This window comes from Kogia breviceps, chromosome X, assembly GCF_026419965.1.
Source record: "Kogia breviceps isolate mKogBre1 chromosome X, mKogBre1 haplotype 1, whole genome shotgun sequence".
NCBI classification, from domain to species: Eukaryota; Metazoa; Chordata; class Mammalia; order Artiodactyla; family Physeteridae; genus Kogia; species Kogia breviceps.
Window position 1 is genome coordinate 68574284 of NC_081330.1, and position 22350 is coordinate 68596633.

General features: G+C 38.5%; 1 protein-coding gene across 1 annotated transcript in view; it reads right to left on the reverse strand.

The window, feature by feature from the left end:
- The window catches only part of UPRT (uracil phosphoribosyltransferase homolog), a 32774-nt gene extending 12563 nt beyond the window's left edge, over positions 1-20211 (reverse strand). The window contains exons 1-4 of the mRNA XM_059050473.2: positions 19646-20211; positions 4576-4618; positions 1796-1865; positions 672-734 (exon numbers count right to left, since the gene is read on the reverse strand). Coding sequence (XP_058906456.1) covers positions 672-734; positions 1796-1865; positions 4576-4618; positions 19646-20025 — 556 coding nt within the window. The 5' untranslated portion in view covers positions 20026-20211. The remainder of the gene's footprint in view (positions 1-671; positions 735-1795; positions 1866-4575; positions 4619-19645) is intronic.
- Positions 20212-22350: the final 2139 nt, after the last annotated feature.

A 22350-nucleotide genomic window follows, 5' to 3' on the forward strand; every position in this document is an offset into this window, starting at 1 on the left:
AGGAATTAAGTTGCTGAATGGAAATAATCATCCCCATATAACAGTTATAGGTCCTAATTACAGGCATGTGAGTTTGCTGCACAAAGGTTGATTTAGAAGGACAATCGGTTGGACTCAAACACAAATATTTATAAGACTAGCACTTGGAAATACCTAGAGTTAATCACAGTTAAGTTCTTTTGCCTACATAGTCACATACTCATCAAATATAAAACTAAAAATATTAAACAAGCCATTCAGTCCAGCTCCTGACAGGGTAGGACTGTTCCTCACAAAAGAAATTTAAAAACCAGAACAAAGATTTTCTCTAGTTGGGTGTTCAGAGTTCTACAGGCCTGAATTTGTGCTGTATTCCCTCAAAATTCAAGCTGCCCTGTTCTCTCCGAGATAGCATCATTGCACCCTCTTGTTCTCCCACCCTCCTCTGAATCTTTCAAAGCTGTCTTGCCCATGGGGATAGGCCACTAGGGAAGATGCTCTGCAGTTAAAATTAGCCAAACGTGGCAACACATAGGCTATGATTCCAAGGCACCATGAGGATAGACAACACAGGTGGTGAGATTTAAGCTAAGGAAGGCTGCAATTGTGACAGACAAGACTGCCTCTCTCCTAGAAAATAGCAACTGCATCTATGCATGCAAAGAGACAAAGTCACACATATGCAAACCTACCGCTTCTCATTATGCTGACCCCACAGTTTCCCTTCTCAAATTTCACTCCTTCATACTTGTACCCTGTTGGGGAATAAAACCAAAGAATTTATCTTTCATCATTGGAGCAACCTACTTATTTAATAAAGTATCTAAGCTTTAAAGCAGATGGGTACAGAGCAACTCTTGTCCAGACATACTGTATAACATATTAGGTTCCCTGTGAAAGTAATAAGAAGAGTCATGATTTTTCATATTTACTTTTTAATTCTTCATAAAAATCCTGTGGGAATAATTGGGAGAGGTAGACTTCATTGAGTGGGAACAGGCCTTATGATAGAATGATATTCACATACATGTTCCTCAAACTGAATTCAGACAAGAATGGTACTCCAAGAATGCTAGAAAGCCCATCAATTCAAACTGGGACCCCACTGTGAGCCACAGCAGAGAGCCTCCTCATTCAGTCCCTTTTTATGAGCCTCCATTCTGCATTAACAAGCAGAAGAGAAAGGTTGAAGTAATTATCAAGACATGTTCATGCCCTGGTCTCATCCTGAATTTGTATCAATTATGATGCAGCAAGTTCAGCCCCCAATTTTCATGAAATCAACCTTTGGATGTAACAGCTTCCATTATTTACTAAAGAACCAAATCAGAATTTCAAATCCCTAAAATAGGGATCCTTGGCTTCTTTCTATTAGAGCAGAACAAAACCCCTTCTTCTCTAATCCTCATCATTTTTAGTTTTCTTTTTCTTTTTTACTTTTCATCCTTTTACCTGGAGTTTCAATGCCAAACCAGCCCACCCATTTGTTAACACCAGAAGCTTCCCTACAGAGGTGAAGATAAGCTGCCAGCAGTTCTTAGCTCTGGTCCCAATGTGTCATCATCAAAGACAACACCTGCATGTTGAATAGTATTTATTAACCTTTCTTGAACTGACCAGCAAGCCATTAACAAAAGGTCATCCACATAAATTTCTTTGCTAAATGTCTCCAAGTTTATTAAGTTGTTTAAAAGAACAGCTCCACATAGACTCCTAATTTTGCATACTGATTTACTCAGACTGCTTTTTTCTATTTTCCCCCAATTCTATCTCAGAATTTTTATGAGGTGAATATGAGAGTAACAGCCCTGGTTACCTGTCGGAGTGGTCACCATGCATTCTTTATATGGTAGCTGATTCAATCCCTCTTCCACAACAAGTCTGATCTAGAGAGTCAAAGGAAGAATAAGTTGAGAACTTGCTAAGAATCTCCTATTAGCTGTTAGCCTCAGGAGCTGAAAACTAGGCAAAAAGTCAGTAACATGCTAGGCAAGGATTTAGCTTATGGCAGTAGGAGGGGGGCCCCTATCATGTGTTAGATACAGAGATAGAAACAAATGCCAGGCTGCTTGCTGCTAGGTATCCAACCTCAGTTAGGCACATGATTGCCACTAAAAGGCTCAAGTATGCTTTCTGATTCTCATTCAGTCAGTCCAGGCTATATTATGATAAATGCAAAACTACAGCAAGTGGCAAGAGTCATGGCAGGAACACTTGGAAATAATATACTTCTGGCTACTCTAGAAACAGTTCTCACTGGAAACTTCTTTGCCTTGTTTAGTACTTTGAAATTGTTAAGTCGGATACTTTTTAACAAAGGCCCACCACAATTCAAAATAAAGCCTGAATTTCTTAGGAGGAAATAAATGAGTGAAGAAGAACTTGAAGAAGGATCCAGTCGAATGCACTGGGACTTCCCAGCTTAAAAAAAAAAAGGGCTCCTAATGATCTTAATATGTGGTACAGAGGAAAAAATCCATCAGAACTACTAGGAATAGCCTCCAAAAACCACCAGATATGGTATTTCTATGACTACCCAAAGCCCACTACAAAAAGGCAGTGCTGAGTCTGCAAAGCAAATTTTCTCCAATCAATATTACATTACTGATTAAGAATCAGGAACATCAGGGAGAAATGCCAGGCCCCATGTTCTGTTATCACAACAAAACATCCTGCTATCATTAAAATGATCAATGCTAAATAGGCCAGCATTTTGTCAACCTGCAACACCAGAGGGTCAAGGAAGCTCATGAATACTGTGTGTGTGTGCATACTCACCTCTAGCCACCACCTTCTGTGGAGGTTAATGTTTCTTATGAGCAAAAATTACAAGGGAAGAAGAGGATAATTTTCTTTGAAGAGCCTAGTTCTCCTCCTAGTAACACTCCTCTAAAGAGTCTTACCTCCTGCCCATCTCCTGCAACTCTGGGACAGAAATTAGTGTGTCCAAGTCTTACAGGAGAACATAAAACCAGAAGAAGGGTAACAAAAATATAAAGAACTCAAGATCTGAGAGCCAGGAGAGCCAATCCTGACAAATTCAGGATAGAATTAATGTCCACTATAACAGGACCCTTGTGCTAGAAGAGACAGTGTACTAGAAATCCTCAACACTAGAAACCTCAACAGCTCCTGTCCTTACCACAGTCACAACTGACCTCCACCCCACCCCCACCCCCAATATCAGGACCTTCAAATCCAACTGAAGAGAAAAGAGAGGTCCTAATTACCATCCCCTGAGGTGAATTATGCCCTGCGTCCTTATTATTTCATTTGACTAAGATATAATGCTTGCCCTTTCAGGCAAGCATTTTACAATAACCATGAACTTAATTCCTATGTTCTCCAGAAAAATGGCACAAAGAGCGCAAAAGAAAGAGCAATCATTTTCTACCAGTGAACACCAAGACCTCTGTTTTCCCCACAGCAGCCACTGACACAATTGCTTTGAACCTGTCCCTTTGGTTTGATAAAAGCATAAAGACAGAATAACCTAAGTATCACTCCAAGAATGTTAACTACATTTATCTTGATGCAATCCAAGGATTATTACTGTCCCTGGAAGCTCAAATAGAAGTGGCCTTCGAACCAAGAATACTTAGTCAAAAATAGAACAGGAGTTGTCTACACTCTTTTGGAATAAAGATTTCCCTAGGGAAAAGGTAAATAAACAGTTTCAAGCCTCCCCCCACCAACACCATCACATTCCCTTTAATAATCTATCTTCTACTATCTGATTATAACCATAAGCTTAATAATTCACTTTTCTTTCTTTCCCAAACTAAATACTGAGAACAGTATTTAGACTGTAAACCCACGAGATCAGGGACCATGCTGTATGCTTTACCACTGTATCTCCTCCCCCCACAACACAGTCTAGCACAGTGTCTGACTCACATGAGTTCAATGTATATTTCATGAACAGATGAATACTAATAACCACAGCAGAATATGTGTCAACCTCATTCTAAGCACTCAACAAACTTAGACATAAACACAAGAAGTAAAGAGGGCTTACCCAAGACAGCCCAATTTGGCCTGAGATCCTCTCAGATGATACTAGCTAAACAGAATTGGGCTTGGTCAATCCTTAACAGGAAGTCCCTGAGCATAGACAGTACAACTTAGTATTTCACGTGTGAGGATACTACAGAAAAGAAGAGGCAAAATAGATATCCAACCCCATGTAAACTACAAGCTAGGTATTAGTTTTTGTGCATTCGATGGATCCCATAAGGGTAACTACTAGGTCTTTTACATCTTTGGTTTCCTTTTAATTTACTTCACTTCACTGCCCTAAGAGGAGGCATTTAAGGCTCAGGATCAGGTTACCAAGATCCACTTGAAAGGTAGTGAGTGGTACCCCAGAACTACAGAGAATGAGTTCATGGACAATGCTTTGAGGTGAATGGGACTGAGGCAGAGCTTTAATGCAACAGTAGATACAACACTTGCAAAGTCTAGCAAGATGTGGGTTACTTGGTACAATCTCCCTCGACCCCAGAATGCTCTAGAACAAAAAAGCCCCTTGGCCTACTATGATTGTATCACTAGGAACAACAATGAAATGAAAATGGAAAGCCTCCATCCACCTACCAAACGATCCGCAGAAAACATGAAGTCCCCTCTACTGGCTGTCCTAAAAAAAAAGTACAAGTTTTAGTCTAGATTAGAGCTTTAAAGTGAAATATTACTTAATATATATAGTAACTCTGATATTAAAATGTATTACATGCTAAAAGCTTAAGAGCTTACCTGTAACAGCCTATTATTGAGACATGATATTTTTCACTAGGATACAGGAACCTAAATGGAATGACTTGGTAAATATTATTGAAAATGCTCGTTTGATATTAACACTAGAGAGAGGAATTGGAAAGATCATGTAGTCTCCCACTGAACTGCCCAAGAATATACTCTTCAACCAGGAGATGAACAAGTTCTCCCTGAAACATGGCATCAAGTCCAGAGCTCAAGTTAAGAAAAAAACTTTGCAGTGAGAAAACCAAGTTCTCCCCATTCTTGCACACCAGTCACCTTGATCTAAAACCCTATTACCAACATAAGTAACCCATCTATTGATACTTTGTCTCTAATCCTTTTTGGAATTAGAATGGCACAAACAAGTAAAGCCTCTGTTTCTGCCACTGCTTTCAAGAACACATAACCTAATTTCCAAGACCTCTTTCTCAAACTACTGATAAATGTTTCCCTTTGCCTGTTTTTCAATCAAATAGTTTATTCCATAGATCTTTCTACCAACTTCCTGTACACTTCCTTCTGGTCAGTACTTTCAGATCCTGAGGTACCTAAGTAATAATAATCGAGGGTTGCACCTACCCACGAACTGTTAACCAGCCAAAAGAAGAATGTTTATAAGGCTGACATTTTTTTCTGTATGTAAAAACCTAGTATTGTTCCTCCTCTTTCTCTCATGTAAGTTAAATGATCTGACAGATTTACAGTTTATGTACTTAAAAACCCCCATCTGCCTATCCATAGCATACCTAAAATATTCCCCAACACAGCAACGAAATGGCATATGCAAGCATATATTATCTCACTATACCATTAATCATGACTCTTTTTCAAGCTTCATTTACTTTCTCTGACAGGGGAAAGCAATGAAATGCCCGTGCCACAAATGGCATTAGGTTCCTTAGAGTAACCACAGTTCTATCATTATTACAGATACTAACTCTCTAAAATAGGGACCATAATTGAGCAATAGGAAGAATATAGGTCTGTATTCTTTATATATAACTACTCCCTAAATGCAGAAAACTCTATCCACACACCTACACATAGCCCATTTAAAACAGGGTTTATGTACTATGGTTTCCAAATAAAACTATACTATTGATATTACACTTGTACCTTTCATAACTATAATTAATCTTCACAACATGCTTGTCAAAGAAGTAAAAGTCAGTGAACTACAAAAAAAGAAGACTGAAGCTTACTGAAGATAAGTCTGGATTTGTCTTAAAGAAATATCCAGTAGTATATCTTGAGAACACATCTGAAATGTTTGTCTTTAATTTTTAAAGAGTTACACAAATATATTACATAGGAAGGTTAGGTTAATTGATCAGAGTTACCCAAATTCATTATTTTACTTTAGAATCAGACATTTTAACATCTTCACACTCTCCTCAAAAATATCAGCCTGTTCTGATAACATCTGCATGATAAGCACTTTTCTACATTCCAAAAAAGGTACACACTATGAGAACTTAATGTGAACTGTTATCCCTTGATAGCTATTTGACTCCCAATTAAAGGAGCCACTGCTCAAGGTCATCCCACTATGAACAGTAATTACTAACTTATCCCCTGCTGTTTTTGACAGGCATCAGACCGGCACTGTTGACTCTAAATCAATTTAGAAATTAAAGTAGAATTCTCATATCAGACAAAATAGATGTTAAAATAAAGACTATTACAAGAGACAAAGAAGGACACTATATAATGATAAAGGGATCAATCCATGAAGAAGATTTAACTATTGTAAATATTTATGCACCCAACATAGGAGCACCTCAATACATAAGGCAAATACTAACAGCCATAAAAGGGGAAATCGACAGTAACACAATCATAGTAGGGGACTTTAACACCCCACTTTCACCAATGGACAGATCATCCAAAATGAAAATTAAAAAGGAAACACAACTTTTAAATGATACATTAAACAAGATGGACTTAATTGATATTTATAGCACATTCCATCCAAAAATAGAATACACATTTTTCTCAAGTGCTCATGGAATATTCTCCAGGATAGATCATATCTTGGGTCACAAATCTAGCCTTGGTAAATTTAACAAAATTGAAATCGTATCAAGTATCTTTTCCGACCACAACGCTATGAGACTAGGTATCAATTACAGGAAAATATCTATAAAAACTACAAACACATGGAGGCTAAACAGTACACTACTTAATAACAAAGTGATCACTGAAGAAATCAAAGACGAAATCAAAATATAACCAGAAAAAAATGACAGAGGAGACACGATGACCCAAAACCTATGGGATGCAGCAAAAGCAGTTCTAAGATGGAAGTTCATAGCAATACAATTCTACCTTAAGAAACGGGAAACATATCGAATAAACAACCTAAACTTGCACCTAAAACAATTAGAGAAAGAAGAACAACAACAACAACAAAAATTTAGCAGAAGGAAAGAAATCATAAGGATCATATCAGAAATAAATGAAAGAGAAATGAAGGAAATGATAGCAAAGATCAATAAAACTAAAAGCTGGCCCTTTGAGAAGATAAACAAAATTGATAAACCATTAGACAGACTGATCAAGAAAAAAAGGGAGAAGACTCAAATCAATAGAATTAGAAGTGAAAAAGGAGAAGTAACAACTGACACTGCAGAAATACAAAAGATTATGAGGGATTACTACAAGCAACTCTATGCCAATAAAATGGACAACCTGGAAGAAATGGACAAATTCTTAGAAAGGCACAACCTGCCGAGACTGAAACAGGAAAAAATAGAAAATATGAACAGACCAATCACAAGAACTGAAATTGAAACTATGATTAAAAAATTCCAACAAAGTCCAGGACGAGATGGCTTCACAGGCAAATTCTATCAAACATTTAGAAAAGAGCTAACACCTATCCTTCTCAAACTCTTCCAAAAGATAGCAGAGGGAGGTACACTCCTAAACTGATTCTATGAGGCCACCATCACCCTGATACCAAAACCAGACAAAGACGTCACAAAGAAAGAAAACTATAGGCCAATATCACTGATGAACATAGATGCAAAAATCCACAAAATACTAGCAAACAGAATCCAACAGCACATTAAAAGGATCATACACCATGATCAAGTGGGGTTTATTCCAGGAATGCAAGGATTCTTCAATATATGCAAATCAATCAATGTGATACACCATATCAACAAACTGAAGGAGAAAAATGATATGATCATCTCAATAGATGCAGAGAAAGCTTTTGACAAAATTCAACACCTATTCATGATAAAAACCCTGCAGAAAGTAGGCATAGAGGGAACTTTCCTCAACATAATAAAGGTCATATATGACAAACACACAGCCAACATCGTCCTCAATGGTGAAAAACTGAAACCATTTCCACTAAGATCAGGAACAAGACAAGGTTGCCCACTCTCACCACTGTTATTCAACATAGTTTTGGAAGTTCTAGCCACGGCAATCAGAGAAGAAAAGGAAATAAAAGGAATCCAAATCGGAAAAAAAGAAGTAAAGCTGTCACTGTTTGCAGATGACATGATACTATACATGGAGAATCCGAAGGATGCTACCAGAAAACTACTAGAGCTAATCAATGAATTTGGTAAAGTAGCAGGATACAAAAATAATGCACAGAAATCTCTGGCATTCTTATACACTAAAGATGAAAAATCTGAGAATGAAATTAAGAAAACACTCCCATTTACCACTGCAACAAAAAGAATTAAATATCTAGGAATAAACCTACCTAAGGAGACAAAAGACCTGTATGCAGAAATATAAGACACTGATGAAAGAAATTAAAGATGATACAAATAGATGGAGAGATATACCATGTTCTTGGATTAGAAGAATCAACATTGTGAAAATGACTCTACTACCCAAAGCAATCTACAGATTCAATGCAATCCCTATCAAACTACCAAAGGCATTTTTTACAGAACTAGAACAAAAAATTTCACAATTTGTATGGAAACACAAAAGCCCCCGAATAGCCAAAGAAATCTTGAGAACGAGAAATGGAGCTGGAATAATCAGGCTCCCTGACTTCAGACTATACTACAAAGCTACAGGAATCAGGACAGTATGGTACTGGCACAAAATGAGAAATATAGATCAATAGAACAGGATAGAAAGCCCAGAGATAAACCCATACACATATGGTCACCTTATCTTTGACAAAGGAGGCAAGAATATACAGTGGAGAAAAGACAGCCTCTTCAATAAGTGGTACTGGGAAAACTGGACAGGTACATGTAAAAGTATGAAATTAGAACACTCCCTAACACCATACACAAAAATAAACTCAGAATGGGTTAAAGACCTAAATGTAAGGGCAGACACTATCACTTATAGGAAAACATAGGCAGAACATTCTATGACATAAATCACAGCAAGATCCTTTTTGACCCACCTCCTAGAGAAATGGAGATAAAAACAAAAATAAACAAATGGGACCTAAGGAAACTTAAAAGCTTTTGCACAGCAAAGGATACCATAAACGAGACCAAAAGACAACCCTCAGAATGGAGAATATATTTGCAAATGAAGCAACTGACAAAGGATTAATCTCCAAACTGTATAAGCAACTCATGCAGCTCAATAACAAAAAAACAAACAACCCAATCCAAAAATGGGCCAAAGACTTAAATAGACATTTCTCCAAAGAAGACATACAGATTGTCAACAAACACATGAAAGAATGCTCAACATCATTAATCATTAGAGAAATGTAAATCAAAACTACAATGAGAAACTACAGTCTTACACCGGTTAGAACGGCCATCATCAAAAAATCTAGAAACAATAAATGCTGGAGAGGGTGTGGAGAAAAGGGAACACTCTTGCACTGTTGGTGGGAATGTAAATTGATACAGCCACTATGGAGAACAGTATGGAGGTTCCTTAAAAAACTACAAATAGAACTACCATATGACCCAGCAATCCGACTCCTGGGCATATACCCTGAGAAAACCGTAATTCAAAAAGAGTCATGTACCAAAATGTTCATTGCAGCTCTATTTACAATAGCCAGGACATGGAAGCAACCTAAGTGTCCATCGACAGATGAATGGATAAAGAAGATGTGTCACATATATACAATGGAATATTACTCAGCCATAAAAAGAAACGAAACTGAGTTATTTGTAGTGAGGTGGATGGACCCGGAATCTGTCATACAGAGTGAAGTAAGTCAGAAGGAGAAAAACAAATACCGTATGCTAACACATATATATAGAATACAAGAAAAAAATGTCATGAAGAGCCTAGGGGTAGGATGGGAATAAAACACAGACTTATTAGAGCATGGCCCTGAGGATATGGGGAGGGGGAAGGGTAAGCTGTGATGAAGTGAGAGATTGGCATGGACATATTTACACTACCAAACGTAGGGTGGATAGCTAGTGGGAAGCAGCCGCATGGCACAGGGAGATCAGCTGGGTGGTTTGTGACCACCTAGAGGGTGGGATAGGGAGGGTGGGAGGGAGGGAGATGCAAGAGGGAATAGATATGGGATCATATGTATATGTGTAACTGATTCACTTTGTTGCAAAGCATAAACTAGCACACCATTGTAAAGCAATTATACTCCAATAAAGATGTTAAAAAAAGAAATTAAAGTATAGTTAGAATACAGTAAGTTGGTTTCATTTTTAAAATACCCACAGTGGTCTGCAATATCCACATCTAAATCCCTTACATTGTTAACACTAGAGTTTCATAAAGCATATATTTGCTTGTTGGATCAATCAAGTTGCACGTAATCTTTGGGCCCCTACTTTAGGCCCAACACTGAACTAAAGTATGTGTTAATAAAGTTGTTTTAATGTAGACCAGACCCCGGGTCTTATTGACTCCGTAGACTTTGTTTCAAATCAAAACTCTATTCACTTCTGTCTCAAAACCATTTTTTTAAAAACTCTATCATACTGGAAACAAAGTTTTGAAAGACATTTTAATCATCTTGTATAACTGTCCCAAATAAAATCTAATGCAAAATTATCACAAAGCAACAAACACATTGACACACATCCCTGGAATATTCTAAAATATATTCAAATATTTAAAGAGTGATATCCAGGCTGTCATAATTCAGAGCATAGAAATCTAATGTTAAGCAGAGTATCTTTTAAATTGTGCAAACCCCAAAAAGGATTAACAATGCAGACCTAACCATATCTGAGAATATACTTTTCTTGACACTCCCCCCCAACAAATGTGTCACACATCTATAGTAACAAAGTGGAAGCCAAAGGTAGCCATTTAAAAAAAAAATGATATTCACACAGAAACAACAAAAGAATGAGAATCATACCAGAAGCCAAATCCTCATTTTAATGTGGATTTAGTAAACCAGACTCTTCCCTACTTAAGACCGTCTATAAAGCACTTTAAAATTTCCAGAGAGGCTATAGCAATTGTATATGTATATATTTTAAAACACGTACATCTCATAGCAAATCCAAACCAAGATGAAATCAAGAGAAATCTCTGACCTTTCTTCCAAAAGGCTAATAGGTATTTACTTATCATCCATAACATATGGAACTATGAGAGGAATGTCTTTATAATATTAAAAACTTAGGACTTCAAGTAGAGATCCTCTCCCCTCTTCTTACTAGACCTCACTACTACTACTGCTGCTGCTGCTATTACTACTACCACCACCACCATCACCACCACCACCATCACCACCACCAGAGGGATTCTCTAGTGTGTTGGAAGACATCCTCTCCTGGGGCAATTACAACTTCAATTTCTACAGCAGAAACTTCCATTTGATCACTATCTGCTACTTCTCTCTATTCAGAATAAACTTGACAACTTCTCTTCTTTTTTAAAGAAAATTCATTTAATAACTCACACACACACACACACACACACACACACACACACCCCAAGCATACAAGATTTATTTAGAAGGCTTTTCTTAAAAGGTCCAAAAGTTATAGCAGGTACGTAATATTATACATATATTACTCCCTTCGTTCCCACAGGTCATCATTTATTAAAAGCTTCCTTGGTGCCAAGTATTAAGCACTTTTCGTGCATTAACTGGTCTGATCCTCACATAATCTTAAAAGGTAGATTCTATTCTTACCACCTCTTTAGTGAGGCTTACAGAGGTGAAGTATTCCAAGGTTCTTCCCAGCCTGAAGCTCCCTTAAGTCCCTGAGTAAAGCCATTATCTATATTTTGCTCTAATAAGGGAATGTTTACTAAAAGGTAACCAGTTTTTAGGTGTATTTTAATGATATTTCTCTCCCTGTCAATCAGACTGGCATGTACATACAATGCAAATAATGAAATAAAGAGACTGACAGGCAAATAAAACATCATTAAAATGTTCCTTCCCAAGATGGAGAAGCTGCTATTATGTGGTTTGTAAAGAATATGTAATTAAGGTTAAAACAAGAATACACCCTTTTCAAATGATTAAATTAAAACCTCTGACTCATAACTTAAAAAACAATTTAATTTAAATCAAATCCCAGTAGTACTGAATTAGGTATCATTTTTCTTTCTCTAAGTACTTTTTGATTTCCTCTTTGATTTCTTCAGTGATCTCTTGGTTATTTAGTAACGTATTGTTTAGCCTCCATGTGTTAGTATTCTTTACATTTTTTTCCCTGTAATTTATTTCTAATCTCATAGTGTTGTGGTCAAAAAAGATGCTTGATACGAGTTTAATTTTCTTAAATTTACCGAGGCTAGATTTGGGACACAAGATGTGACTTATCCAGGAGAATGTTCCATGTGCACTTGAGAAGAAAGTGTAATCTGCTGTTTTCAGATGGAATGTCCTATAAATATCAATTAAATCCATCTGGTCTATTGTGTCATTTAAAGCTTGTGTTTCCTTATTAATTTTCTGTCTGGATGATCTGTCCATTAGTGTAAGTGAAGTGTTAAAAGTCCCCTACTATTATTCTTTTATTGTAGATTTCCTCTTTTATAGCTGTTAGCATTTGCCTTATGTATTGAGGTGCTCCTATGTTGGGTGCATATATATTTATAATTGTTATATCTTCTTGGATTGATCACTGTGTAGTGTCCTTTCTTGTCTCTTGTAACATTCTTTATTTTAAAGTCTATTATATCTGATACAAGTATTGCTACTCCAGCTTTCTTTTGATTTCCATTTGCATGGAATATCTTTTTCCATCCCCTCACTTTCAGTCTGTATGTGTCCCTAGGTCTGAAGTGATAATCTTTAGACAGCACATATATGGGTCTTTTTGTATCCATTCAGCGAGCCTGTGTCTTTTGGTTGGAGCATTTAATCCATTCACATTTAAGGTAATTATTGATATGTATGGTCCTATAACTATTTTCTTAATTATTTTGGGTTTGTTTTTGTAGGTCCTTTCCTTCTCTTGTGTTTCCCACTTAGAGATGTCCCTTTAGCATTTGTTGTAGAGCTGATTTGGTGGTGCTGAATTCTCTTAGCTTTTGTTTGTCTATAAAGCTTTTGATTTCCCCATTGAATCTGAATGAGATCCTTGCTGGCTAGAGTAATCTTGGTTGTAGGTTCCTGCCTTTCATCAAATATATCATGCCACTCCCTTCTGGCTTGTAGAGTTTCTGCTGAAGAATCAGCTGTTAACCTTATGGGAGTTCCCTTGTGTGCTATTTGTTATTTTTCCCTGTTGCTTTTAATAATTTTTCTTTGTCTTTAATTTTTGTCAATTTGATTACTATGTGTCTTGGCGTGTTTCTCCTTATCCTGCCTGGGACTCTCTGTGCTTCCTGGACTTGGGTGGCTATTTCCTGTCCCATGTTAGGAAAGTTTTTGACTATAATCTCTTCAAATATTTTATCAGGTCCTTTCTCTCTCTCTCTTCTCCTTCTGGGACCCCAATAATGTGAATGCTGGTGCATTTAATGTTGTCCCAGAAGTCTCTTAGGCTGTCTTCATTTCTTTTCATTCTTTTTTATTTATTGGTTCCATAGCAGTGAATTCCACCATTCTGTCTTCCAGGTCACTTCTGCATCAGTTATTCTGCTACTGATTCCTTCTAGTGTGTTTTTCATTTCAGTTATTGTATTGTTCATCTATGTTTGTTTGTTCTTGAATTCTTCTAGGTCTTTGTTAAACATTTCTTGCATCTTCTCAATCTTTGCCTCCATTCTTTTTCCAAGGTCCTGGATTACCTTCACTATCATTATTCTGAATTCTTTTTCTGGAAGGTTACCTATCTCCACTTCATCTAGTTGTCTTTCTGGGGCTTTATCTTGTTCCTTTTATGTCGTTCCTTGTTCCTACACAGTCCTCTGCCTTTTCATTTTGTCTATCTTTCTGTGAATGTGACTTTTGTTCCACAGGCTGCAGGATTGTAGTTATTCTTGCTTCTGCTGTCCTAGGTCTCATTTTTGAAAATGAGGATTATACACAAAGATTGTCTTTAGCATTGGGGGTGGGAGAAGTTAAGTGTGGGCATAAAGTTGCCAGATTTAGCAAATAAAAATACAGGATACCCCGTTAAATTTGTATTTCAGAAGTATGTCCCATACAATGTTTAGGATATACTAAGAAAAGTATTCATTGTTTATCTGAACTCAAATTTAACTGGGTGTCCTGTATTTATCTAGCAACCTAAGCTAAGGAGGAAGAACTAAATGGACTCAGTTTTAGCTCTAATATGTTCTTGTGTTTGTTTTTGTTTTTTAAAGCAACAGTTTAAAGGGAAGTAAAAAATAAAAGCTTTTCTGGCAGGTTTAAACCAAAGGAATGTTTCACTTAGAGTTAATGTTTAGTGGAAGCTCTGAAAATATAAGCTCTACTTCCATAGCTACTTTCTTATGTGATCATTAAAATAAAGAAGCTCTAAGGTTTGCCATGGTATGCAGATGATTTATAAATGATTTTCCTCCTCCTTCCTTTCCCCTCAAAAAAATAAAACCCAGTGAAGTACTTGCAGCAAACCTAATCTGATGTGAAAACCAAAACAAACACAAATGAAAATAGCTTTTACTACCTGCCAGATGCAAGTCATCAGGGCCACAGATCTTCGGCACCTTCTTAACAATCTCATAAAATAGTGTCATTAATTATTTATTTGCACCTCAAAGCAGAATTCAATGTAAACATTCGAGATCAGGTAGAAAAAGAAGAGATGCTATCATTTTCCTTTAGAACCTAGGCCTCAGTCATTCAAGTTGATTTATTAATTTTTATAATGATTGGAACATTAATTCCCCTATGTGCCAGGTACTGTGCCAGGCCACACTTTCTTTCTGCCTCCCCAGAGTCCAGACTAGCTGGTAACAGATTACTAGGATATGCCCAATAAATATTATAAGAGGGGTATGTATAAAGCGTCGACTTCCTCACTCCTGGCCTAAAAGCCAGTTAGAACATTCACATGGAAAACCAAAACTATGTCCATGATTTACTGATAAATAACTTGCAGGTCATAGTGTTTTCTGTGGTGGACGTTTTGGTTTTGTATAAGTTGAAGGGAACAGTTCTGAGATTCCTCCAGGCTCAGGGTGATACCTGGCCAGGTTCTCTAGGCTGGTTCTGTTTAGTTTAGAATCCTTGGCTCAGCCTATACCCTAAATTCAAAACTAGCCAAATCACCACACAAGGGAGAATGGCCATTCTCCTGTGGGCAGTGGCCCAGCCTGAGCACAGCACAATCACCTGTGGTGTTTGAAAAGCTACAAGTGCTCAGGTTCCACCCAAGACTACTCTACTACTCCACTCTAAGGATGGGTTCTCCCCCAAAAAAACAAGACTCCCCAAGCAATTCAAATGTACAGCTTTGGTTAAGAACACTACCTAGCCAAATGATGCAAATCACATCAGGCTGCGCTCATATTAGGGCTGCACAGGATGTTCATATGTCCTGAGGTTAATTGTCTCCCCACCAGGTGACTAAAAAAAAAAGTCACAAGAATGAATGTGTTCTTTCTTTAGTGCTATTTCATGGACTAAAATACTCTAAGATGGCTCAACTTTCATCCAAGCTGCCTGCTGAGGCCATGGTGAAACCCCTTTGAGGGCAAATATACAGGAAACATTCAATAGCTCATGAAACAGCTTTATTTTAATGTTTCAGAAGACAAAAGAAAACAAAAACTGGGGAGAAGAGATGATCTTTTAAATACACTGCACTGCCTTATATATGAGGTCATGAACTGTGTTCAAGGGAACAGTATATTACACTCAGATTTTGCTGGGTTTAGTATATAAAGGAAGAAGAAAGGGAAGGATGTGTGGTTTAAATCCACTGCAACACAAAAACTGCAAATGAAGCAGTCATTTCTTCCTGAGTTCACCAGTGACCCCTGTGTGACAGAGTAAATTATCTGATCATTTGATGTTTAGATTACTGCATACTCAAGTAGAGGAAAAAACATTTCCTTGAAATTCAATAATACCACCACATTTTATGCTGCAAATACTGCACATTTCAAAAAAATAAGTAAAAAGATATTTTAAATCAGTCCAATGTTTTCAGTCTTGCCTGCTTTATGTATTTACAACAACATGCAGTCCTCTGGCTCAACCCCATTTCCCCATGCCAAAGTCAGTTCAGAAAGCAATCCCTTCACTAGATAGACATTAAGGACCAGGAACAATAAAAGGAATAACAAGTACTTCAATGGCCTCTATCATCAGACAGTTCCATAGTGCACATATACGATGTCACATCAAAATAGAGAAGAGCATAAGGGTACAAGGAAGACAGACTGATAACTGATGGCACCTTCCATAACTAGACCCCTGTAAATATAGCTCCTCTAACCACGAGCACTCCACACCAGCCCCGGATAAAACAAGTCCTGTTTGTGTGAGGGGATGCCAATTTTTTTTTAAGGTAAGACGTGGATTTATTTAGAGAGAAACACACTCCACAGAGTGTGGGCCGTCTCAGAAGGTGAAAAAGCCCCCAATTTTTTAAGATAAAGGAACAGAAGCCTCCATTAACAGATTTGATTAATAGAAACAAAACTAAAACTCTGTCTCCACCCTAAATAAATAAACATCAATTAGTTATTAAAAATTGTAGTGAGTTTTTCTATTCTGTATCATAGCAGGATAAAAATAATCTAGGATCTCTCAGTGTTGTTTTTTAAAATAAGAATGTGCATTCTATGTAGTTAAATTCCTTTTACTGTCTCCCAAAAGCTGTAGAAACCAGCACTTATGGATACAATCTGAACCATGCACAAATCTAAACATAAAGGCTTGAAATGCCATAAATATGCGTACTGTTCACAGTTTACAACAAATGTTCATAGACAGTATCTTGTTTTAGCCTCCCAGGAGCTTCATGAGATATTAGGAACATCCTCATTTTACAAATGATAAAGCTAAAGCACAGAAATGCTAAACATGTTGCCTAAGATGACTCTGGATCCTGCTGTCTCCTTCCAAACTCAGAAAAAAAAAAAAAGAAAGAAAGAGATTTTGCTTACACCCAGGTTTACTACACCACCCAGGCTTTTCTGAGTAATGCAGTAAAATCAGGTATTGATACTGTTATATATGAATGCTGAATGTCATGCCCTCTCCAAGTTCTATAGCAACTGTTCACTTTTACATGGTCAGGAAGACCCCTTTGTGAAATCTAATGAAAGCGAAGGAATCCCCACCCCATAAAAAAGCACATATGCAAATGTTCATAGTAGCATTATTCATAATAGCCCCAAAATGGAAACCAAACCACCCAAATGTCCATCACCTGATGAATGGATAAACAAAATGTGGTATATCGATACAGAGGAATATCATTCAGCCAAAAAATAAATGGTGTACTGATACAAGATGGATAAAGCTTGAAAACATTATGCTAAATAAAAGAAACTAGCCACAAAAGACCACATGTCATATGATTCTATTTACCTGAAACGTCCAGAATAGGCACATCAATAGACACAGAAGGTAGATTAGTGGTTGTCTAGGGCTCTTGGTGGGTTGGAGGGAAATGGGAAGTGACTGCTCATGGGTGTGGGCTTTCTTGTTGAGCTGATGAAAATGTTCTAAAATTGTGTGGTGGTGGCTGCAAAGCAATAAACATACTTGAAAACCTCTGAATTGTACACTTTAAAAGGTGTATTGTATGGTATGTAAATTATAGCTCAATAAAGATGTTATGGGACTTCCCTTGTGGTGCAGTGGTTAAGAATCTGCCTGCCAAGGGGACATGGGTTTGAGCCCTGGCCTGGGAAGACTGCACATGCCCATGGAGCAACTAAGCCCGTGTGCCACAACTACTGAAGCCCATGCACCTAGAGCCCGTGCACCACAACAGAAGAAGCCACTGCAATGAGAAGCCCGTGCACCACAACGAAGAGTAGCCCCAACTCGCCACAACGAGAAAAAGCCCACGCACAGCAACCAAGACCCAATGCAATATTTTTGTATTTATTTACAAAAATAAATAAAATTATTTTTAAAATACTAAAAAATAAAAATGTTATTTTAAAAAACCATTATAAATGCACATACAAATAACATTTCCCAGATAATTTCTGAGGGTTTGCTAAAACCCAGAATCCCGTCTACAGGTACAGCACAAGGTCCAAGACAGCACAGGTCCAAGACACAAGGTCAGTAACTCTTGCTCTATAGAAACAAGAATCATCCTAGGGCTTCCCTGGTGGCACAGTGGTTGAGAATCTGCCTGCCAATGCAGGGGACACGGGTTCGAGCCCTGGTCTAGGAAGATCCCACATGCCGTGGAGCAACTAAGCCCATGAACCACAACTACTGAGTCTGCGCATCTGGAGCCTGTGCTCCACAACAAGAGGCCCGCGCACTGTGATGAAGAGTGGCCCCCACTCGCTGCAACTAGAGAAACCCACGCACAGAAAGGAAGACCCAACACAGCCAAAAATAAATAAATAACTTTTTTAAAAAAAGAATCATCCTATTTTCTTTGTTTTACAGATTAAATCTTATTTCAGTTGCCCCCACCACAACTACCAAGCCTATGTCTCCTACTTTTTAAGATCACTACTTCATTTATTGGTTCACATGACCAGAGTTTTCAATATTGATTCATTAAAAACCATTAAATACTTTCATAAATATAACTTTAACAGCTACAAATAACTTTTAGTAATTGAATGACTATTGCTTGCAAGGCATGGTTGGAACTCAAAAATGTAAAAGATACAACTTTTGCCCTCAACAGAAGGTGAATCTTGCATTAAAAAGGCCAGGGAAGATCAGTGAGGAAGAATGATTGAAGGAAAGCTTCTTGTTAGAGGTGGACATTTAAGGTTGAATGTTGAAGAGTAGGTAGGATTTGAACATGCAGAGGAGTAAAGAAAATTTGAGTGCGAGGAGAAGTAGGGATGTTTCCGAATAGTTCCTAGGAACCACGAAGATGGGACTTAATGTCAAGCTAAGGATCCTGACTTCATTTGGTAGGCTCAGAGAAGCTAAAGAAGGCTGCTGAGTAGGGTAGTGAGCGAATCAAAGCACTATACTAAGAAGATTAATTGTTCAGTAATGTGTGGGTACACGTAGAAGAAAGAAATGGAGACAAGCAAACAAAGTGGGAGTCTATTAAACAGTATGAAGTGAAAGGGCTACGCTCTCTGCCCTGTGTCTGTTCACGTGGTAAACCTACAACCCAGAAATGGTTACTGCCCACGTAAACAGGCACAGGGCCGATCAGCACATTTACCTGATTGGAATGACTGAGTATTCAACTCATAAGAGACAAAGAGGAAACAGGAGGTTACCTAAAATGCTTCCTCCTTACACAAAGCAATGTTAAACACAGGTACTGGGAAAGAGGGTAGGAGGCCTGAGTCAAGTGACACCGCCCCGCAAAGAAAAGGCCCTGCCTTAATCTCCACAGACCAGCTTCCCTAGGCCAAGAACCTTCGCCCTTTTACTTTCAATCCCCGCCCACCCCCTGAGAGACCCTCCACCTCCCCTTCCCCTTCCGCTCTGGCTCACTTGTCCCTGATGATGGTCTGCAGCTCCCGGATCTGATCATTCATGGGCAGGAGCTTAAGCTGCGCCCCGATCTGCAGGGAGAGTTCGCAGTCCCCTAGGAGGGAGTCGCTGGCTGGCGTGTCAGAGTTGCCAGTGCCACCATTGCTCTCTGAGTTGAGGGTGGCGCCGCCGCAGGCCTGAGAGTCCCGCTCAGCCTGTACGCTAGAAGAGCTTACTCCCCCCCTGAGGAGAGTCAGCTTGGCCGCGGAGTCGCTGTTTCCCCCGGCATGGTCCGTGATCAGTTCGCCAGGCTGCTGCGGCTCGGGGTTTTGGGTCGAGGCACAGTTTACCTGCTGGTTGTGACAGGGCATGGAGTCCAGACACCGTAACTCCGTGGCCATACACCGGGCACCGGGCCGTCCCCGACCCCTAAGGATAAAGGAGAGCAGGGAGAACAGACCAAAGCTCCTACGCTCTCCCGGTCGCCCCGCCTCCTCGCAACCTCTAACCGCCGCTTCCCTCTCACCCCTTGGCCTCCACCGCTTCCCTTTCGCACATTACGTCCAGGCCCCGCCCACACCAGACTTACCGCCCGCCTAGACACTCGATTGGCTTCGCTCCCTGCCACTCTGCAGCGAAAGGCCTGTTAACCCTTTGCATTTCCCTGGCTGCGTGGGGTCCCACACCGAACTTGGCAGACAAGGTGAGGCCGGGGATACTTGATTTCCGGGTCTCCCGGGAGCCGCTAGGGATTCTGCATGCAGAACTTTGAGTGAGTGATAAAGCCGGGAGAAAACTAGGGGTGGAGAGTGCTAAAATGATGACACACAAAGACCCATGTTTTCAGACTTTGTGTCTTGGCAGAAAAGTTAAACTTTAGTAACTGCATCTACTGTACGCTTGTCTGTGTAGCCCAAAAAGGAAGTTTAAAAATGCCTAGCAGCATGCTGAAGAGCCTGCCCTCTACTAGCCTGTTGTACCAGCTGCAGCTTCCCAAATGTGCTTGACTGCTAGAGCTTTCCTTATCTTTATTCGTTGGACCCTACACTGTACAGTTACCATGAGGATTCTGACAGCATTTCAGACCCACTACCGCTTTGCTTCTTTTAAATACTTGGAAAGACACGTTTTTGTTTTTTAGCGTGCGAACATCGTATAAAGGCTTGAGCTAAGAATGCCTAGGGCAGTGCTTTTCAACACCTTTGTGTATTAGAACAATTGTAAAGTTTGTTAAAATGCAGATTGTCATGGCCTACCTTTGAGATTCTGATTCAGTAGATCTGAGATGGGACCCAAGAATCTTTATTTTTAACACGTAACCCAACAATTCTGATTTTTTTTAAATGGTACTTTTTGAGAACAGTGGCTTACAGGCTTCCTTTTTGAAGAGCTACAAAGCCAGAAACCTGCTAATTCTACTAAAAAATTATTGAGCAGCATTTAACAAGTTCCCTCCCATCTCTGGACTTGATTTTGTCCATCCATAAATGAGATGCATTAACTATTTGACCCCTAAATGTTCTTCCAATTTTGACATTCTTTAATTCTATTTTGCCTTCCAAAAGCCAATTCTTAAAATTCCTTGTTCCACACCGGAACATAACCAGCATATGCAGAGATTCAAACAAATATGAGTAACGGGTAACAGGAATATCGAGGCCTTTGGTGAGACTTGAGCCTTGATCTGGCTCTCTTTTCCATTTTTTTCTTTGTTTGTTTGGTTGTTGCTTTGGTATCAGTATTAATGGTATTTTTCTCCCTTTTTTCTCTCCCATATTCTCTGCTTTGTGTCTTACCCTCTAGGTCAGTACACTATTAGCTGTAATTATGGAGAGTATAAATTTGATTGGATGATAAAAATTGCAGCCTTAAACTGTAACCCCACTCATTTTTGAAAGCCTGTGCATCTTTTCTCCTAGCACACAATGTGACTCAAAGGATCTCTGGGTTTAAAAGCTGAATCTGATAACATGAAGTGGGCAGGAGCAATTAAATGGCTACTTTGCCAATGAATACTCTAAGGAAAACAATGAAATACAGTATTTTTCATTATTGGTACTTTAAACGCAGTAATGAATTTTAAATGGTATTGTGAGACATCCCAGGACCAAAACTGTACTGAAGTCATTTTTGTCTAGTGTTTCATCAGGCAAATGACCTTGTTCTCAGTGCCATAGAATATGAATTAGAACAGTACAACCACCAGTGTGTCTTGTGTTTTCACTCTTATAGGAAACACCTATGCATATACTTACCTATATTAACCAATAATCATTAGCAAATCTATCTAGTCAATTTAATTATTTAAGATGCTACTGAAGTAAAATTCACTGATGATTAATGATAACACCTTAAATTTGGTGGTTTATAACCTACAAAGACCTTCTATACATTTTCAAAAAAAAGTTTGAGGATTACCAAGCCCTGTTTATAGATGATAACTATGTAATTCTTTTCCTAAAGTGACTTCTCCAAGGTCACACATCCAAAACGGAGAAAAGCAGAGACAGAAACCCCAGTCTTTTCACTTTAAATCCAGTCTTTTTTAAACAACTACAGATTCATGAAATCATTTAGTTAACAAATATTGCTTGAGTCCTTACTATTTGCCAACCATGTTTCTAGGTGCCAGAACAGATACAAAGAAAAATGAATGAAGATCTTAGAATTCTCCATGGTTGTAGAGGGCATGGAGGTCATGGATAGTATGGATCTTTGAAAACCGT